General features: G+C 42.8%; 1 protein-coding gene across 1 annotated transcript in view; it reads left to right on the top strand.

The window, feature by feature from the left end:
- The first annotated feature begins 88 nt into the window (after nt 1–88).
- Nucleotides 89–6,013, top strand: part of LOC130861993 (24-hydroxycholesterol 7-alpha-hydroxylase) — a 92,304-nt gene continuing 86,379 nt past the window's right edge. Inside the window, exon 1 of the mRNA XM_057751360.1 lies at nt 89–393. Coding sequence (XP_057607343.1) covers nt 208–393 — 186 coding nt within the window. The 5' untranslated portion in view covers nt 89–207. The remainder of the gene's footprint in view (nt 394–6,013) is intronic.

Here is a 6,013-nt window from a genome sequence, read left to right as displayed (position 1 = left end):
CGAAAGCAATGCAAAGGTGGAAGGGAGCCACAATGCAAAAATTGCACAAAAATTGGGGCGGGGCAAAGGAACTACAGTTGCGCAAGAGAATTGGTGGCCAAAGTTTCGGCTTAAAGTTTGGAACACCCGGTGCGTTTTCCTCAGTCTGCAGGGAAGGGGGAAATGCTCCGGGAGAAGTACGTTTTCAAACGTCTGTGATTCTGGAAGATGGGCGTCATGGAGATCTTTTCACCAGTAGTAATCGCCGTCCTGGGAAGCTGTGTTCTTTTCTTATTCTTTCGGTGGAAGAATTTGCGTGGACCCCCGTGCATCCAGGGCTGGGTTCCCTGGATCGGAGCGGGATTTGAGTTTGGGAAAGCTCCTCTTGAATTTATAGAAAAGGCAAGAATCAAGGTATGTAGCTGTGCCTGGAGGTGGCGGTGGGGTTGAAGAGAGGTAGTATTTTATTTTCAAATTATGTTTTTATTAAGCGCAATATTAGAACATTGAACATAAGCATACTTCTGGCAATTAATTCCGTCGGTTGTTTCTCTACACATGATCTTCAGCTACGTCCTAAGCAAAATATCAAGAAATGAAAGACAACACAGCTTGTTGGAAGGAGAGATGTCTTTTGAGTGTTAGTAACTCCCTTGAGCTAATTCTAAGTGCGTGTTTATCAACATACGGATATAAGTGCGTTGTACTTGGGGAAGATAAGTTTACATGACTGCGGTTTGTGAAAATGAGTAATAAATCTGTATCACAAATAGAGGTAACACTACGATTTTGTAAAACTTGTTTTGCTAAGTTGGTCTTTACAGATTCAAGGTTTGCCACTTTCTTGTTTTTTTCCACTCCCCCCCCCCCAGCTACTAGTTTTATTGATAATGAGTCCTTTCTTCCCGTACACCCCGAGGAGATAACTAAGGATGCATTTCTAAAAGTTTTTGTCCTTAAAGCAGCTCTTGAATGTTGAGCACTTTAAAAGAGACTGTTTTGTTGGCTTTTTTTTTTTTAATTTTACTCATATTTTAGCTGCCAAGATCTTATTATGTTTGTGGTTGGAATGATGGTTGGGAGGGTGAAGTGCTTTCTGCACAAGTATGAGAGCCTAAATTCAATCCTCATCTCCTATCTTTAAGGTGTGTGTGTTGGGGGAGGGTTGGAGAAAGCAAACTTGTGGATGGGAGAACACTCAGCTGTCAAGACCACATACTGCCCTTGCAGAGGACCCAAGTTCTGTTCCCAGCATCCACATTGGGTTGGATCCTAATCGCCTACAGCTCCAGCTTCAGGGGATCTGAAGCCTCTGTCCTCCCACGACATCCATGCACACACCCATGTATAGAAACATATATATATATATATATATATACAAATAAAATGGATCTTAATTTTTAAAAAAGCCAGTGTGACCAAATGCACACCAAATTCCAATGCGAGAGAGGCCGAGACTGGAGAATTCAAGGAGCTCACTGATCAGCAAGTCTAGGCCAACCACCAAGCTCCAGGTTAGGAAGAGAACTTGTCTCAGAAAGTAAGGTGGGGGACTGGCAAGATGGCTCAGTGGGTTAAGGTGCCTGCTACCAAGTCTAACATCTTGAGATAGATCTCCAGAACCTACATGGTGGAAGGAGAGAACCAAGTCCCTCAGGTTGTTCCCAGACTGACGTCACGTGGATACAGGCCCATACACATATAAACACAATACAATATATGAGATAAAATATTTCCTTATCATTAAGTGTTTCTCTCAGTCTGTGTGTGTGTGTCCACTCGTGTGCAGGTGCTTTTAGTCCATGTAGGAAGGAGCATGTAGAGTTCAAAGATTGATACGGGGTGTCTTCCTAATTCCCTTCTCTTCTACATTTTATTGGGACAAGGTCTCTGGATCTGGAGCGCATTCTTTCGGCTAGAATGGCAGGCTAGCAAGCCTCTGGGTGCTGCTTGTCTCTCCCACAGTGCTTGGGAGATAGAGATGTGAGCGTCTTATGCCTGGCTTTTTTTTTTATGGGTTCTGGGGATTTGAACTCTGATCCTCATGTTTGCACAGCCAGCATTTTGTCCACTGAGCCATCTCCAGTCTTTAATGGATGCATTAATCAAATAAGGATAGGATATTTGACTTAATTCCCAATAGTTGAGTTATACAGGTTGTCACCTACTGCTTTCCATTGTTTCAACCAATACCTCAATGAATATTCTAATAGTTTTGGTTGTGAGCCTAGCCTTTAATGGTTGAGCCATCTCTCCAGCTTTCGATGGATAGTTGTGTGTGTGTGTGTGTGTAGTTGTACATTTAAAGCTTATTTGACTATTTCTTCAGAACAAACTCCAAAAATAGATTTGTTTGGGGGCAAATGTACAATTAAATTGATTATGATTGTATTGTGTTATTGTGCTGCTTTGAAAAAGATGTAATATATACTTTTTAACCTTTGCTTTAGCACATAAATTTGCTTAACATATTAAATTCTGGGTCATACTGGACAACGTATTTATATGAAACGCTTACTAGTCTGATACATGAAAGATGAAAAAGAATCTTTCCTAAAACAATATTTCTTTGTTTCCTACAGCTTTCCATGGTCATATGAGTTTAGTAATTTTTATGGAATGTTTGGCAAAGTTGTCTCAGATCAAGTGTGTGGGAGGCCTCTCTAGAGCCGATTGTTATGTTACATGACACAGTGTGTGTGTGTAGTCTTTCCCTCACACTCAAAGACTATGGCTCCATTGTTTGATGTTTGAATCCTGAAGCCTACTTTTAAGGGTTATTCTTATCATGTGGTCACGATGATAAAAAGTACACTAGAGACATTTAAACCATGCAAGCTAAATGTCCCAAGTCAGGAATGCTCTCCTGCTCACTCACTCCTTCGCCAGTGCACACAGTGAGACACAAAAGGAAAACCAAACTGAACCAATGACTTTGCTTCTTCTTCTTTTTTGTTTGCCTTGTTTTTTGAGACAGGGGTTCTCTGTGTTGCTTTGGAGCCTATCCTGGGACTCGCTTTGTAGACCAGACTGGCCTCGAACTCACAGAGATGCGCCTGCCTCTCCCTCCCAAGCGCTGGGATTAAAGGCGTGTGCCACCATCGCCCGGCCTGACCTGCTTCTTTGTTTTATACAGGTTACTGATCACTAAGTAGCCTAGGCTGGCTTTGAACTTGAGTCCTCCAGCCTGAGTACTCAGCCTTCTGAGGACTGAGATTCAGGTGTGCACAGCATACCTTGCTCCCTGTCATCTTTCTCAGTCTACTTTCTCATTAGTTGCTTGCTCGGAGCAGGCAAGAAAAGTTCCGTTGTGGAAATGCTAAACCTTTTACAGCCTCTTTGCATGTTTGTGACATCATCACTCTTCGCGTTTGAAAGAAGTTTTAGAAGAGGATGTGATCTGCCTTTTCACAGAATCTGCAGCCAGTTTTAACGCTTTGATAGGGAGTTGCATTTATCTGGAAACTATGGGAATGCATGGCTTTTTGGACCTTTGAGGAAGGACTTTTTGACACACATGCTGAGCATCCCTTCAGCTCCCGCCTCTGAAGAAGACAGGGAAAGCTTTGGTGGCTGCAAAAGTCTTCCCTATAGTTTGATTTAATCTTTGAATGGATTATATATTAATATTGTTTAACATTTTAAAATATTGACTCCTGTGAGAGACTTAGGAGACGGCTCAGGCAGTGAAGCGCTTGATCTACAAGCATGAGAACCTGACACACACCTGTGATCCCAGGGGAGGAAAGAGGGACCTTAGGGCTCGCTGGCCAGCCTCTCTAGCCAGCCTCAGAGTTCCGGGTTCAGGGAGAGACTCCGTCTCAAGAAATCAGATGAGAGCAATGGTGGAAAACATCAGTGTTGACACACCTCCGCAAACATACACATAAACATGCACATAACTATAGTGAAAAATGCTTCCGTCTCTATTCCACTTAATTCTCAATTATCACTGCCAAGGTCTATAACATGAGTTCCTTTCTTACCTGTTCCCAGTAGCTGGAAATGGAGTTCGCTGGGGGCTGGGGTGGGGCTTTAGTCTCTCTGGTGCATTCCCATTTTTCAAGTCCTCCACTGAAGAAGAATTTCAGGGTGATGCAGAGTGAAGCAAAACTAGTGAGGCAGTGTTGTCTCAGTCAGCAGACAAAGCAGAATCAACGATAACAAATAATAAAGCAAAAGAGATAAGGCACACTTGAAGGGAGTCACGTGTGGACTTAGGGAAGGAACCAGTTAAATGCATCAGCAGTGGCTCCAAATCAACACGATCTGTAGCTGAGCTGCGAGATGGGGTGTGCTATGGCTGGTGCAATTTAGTTTTCTTATCTATAAAATTATGACTTTGAAGAAGAAACTTCAAAGGTGCATTGCATAAGCGTCAAGGTAGAGGAGGGAGTGTTAGAAATCAATCACTGGTCACAGGCCAGGAGGAGCCTGGATTTCAGGTACAGCCCCTTAGCTACATTAAACCGTCTGGTTGGGATGGTTCTCAACACTTGGAGTTTGTATGGGTATTCAGAAAGGTTGGCACACAATTACTGACCGTGTGGCTACACACATGCTGGAGCCACACACGTGTGCTTAAACCTACAACAATGCTTATAATCACTCAAGCAAATATTTTGGTAAAAATATGACCAGATAGGTTTGATTCTTATTTGCAAAGAACCCCAAAATGCTAATTAATTAAAGATATCCAAGATCCTAGGGGAGACCTTGCAGTGGCTGTGGTAGAAGGTTGGAAAAGCCCACATAGTCAAGATGTCCGTTGTGTTCAAATTGAAATCCAGGAGTGCTTTCAGATTCTCCAGGAGCCTTATTTTAGACTTTGTGAAGATTACTGTAAAACTTAGGTGGAAAGGCCAGGAGAATGGAGTCCCTAGAACATGCTGGTAAGGAAAAAATTTACCCGAGAGGAATTATTTCACTCAATTTCAATGCTTATTAGTCGTTAAGACTGTGATGCCGACAGAGACGTGACGGCTAAGATAGATGGAGCAGAGTAGGGTTAGGTAAGCCATCCCCACAGGTGTGCTCAGCTGGCGTGTGACAGAGACACAGAAGCAATGCAGTGGAGTAAAGACAGCTTTTTCAAATGCCGGTGAAGCAGTCCGTGCTCATGAGCCCCAAGGAAATAAAAAACATAATGATTTGCAAAACAAAATAAGGAGCCACAACCCAAGATTCACGACTTAGATGAGAAATTAACTCAAGGTGGATCCCAGTCTTCACCAGAAATACAATTAACACAAAAGTTCAAGAAGAAGAAAATTTCCCCCTGGTGGGTCTAGGAAACACTTCTTTGATTGGCACCCAAAGTGCAGTCCGTAAAAGGAAGAGCAGATCAATTGAATTTTATGAAAATCAGGCATCTCTTCTCTGTGACAGAACCCACAAGGAGGACAAAGAGAAGAACATCAGAATGGGATAAAGTATTTGCAAGCCCCGTACCCCACGGAGGAGCAGTGTGTAGTGTGTAGAAAGAACCATGGACACTCAAAAGCAAAGTACAGTCCTATTAGAAAATGGATATGAGCATCACGTCCATGACGAGAGTTTCCAGACGGCAAACACGAGGTTAGCGATAGTAACAGCCACTTGTGAGGAGAAACTGAGCCTGAAGACGCCTAATGTCCAACCTCTGTGGAAAATACTTCCGCAGTTTATTATCGGAACACGCGGCTAATCGTGTAACTCAGCACTTAGTATTTTTAGATATTTCTCCTGCAGAAATGGGAACTAGGTTTACACTGTAACCTGGCCATGGCTTTAGTATCTCTTTTTACGATACCCTTGAAATAGAACCCCAGATGTCCTTCAATGTTCTGTGGGATTCTGCTCAGAAATGGATAGATGTGACGCCTAGACAACACCCAGAATCCAGTTGACTCTCTGGAGAATGGAAACAATGAGAATTACAATGACCTTAACAATTCCCACAACAATGAGAATGACTCCCTCTCTTTTAAGTATTGACTAGCAAACAATTGCTAGTAGGTATTATTGGGATGCAGATTTGACATCTGGGTCATCG

Source organism: Chionomys nivalis, chromosome 19, assembly GCF_950005125.1.
Source record: "Chionomys nivalis chromosome 19, mChiNiv1.1, whole genome shotgun sequence".
NCBI classification, from domain to species: Eukaryota; Metazoa; Chordata; class Mammalia; order Rodentia; family Cricetidae; genus Chionomys; species Chionomys nivalis.
The sequence above is the reverse complement of the archived record's forward strand: the minus strand, read 5'-3'. Positions and strand labels throughout refer to the sequence as shown.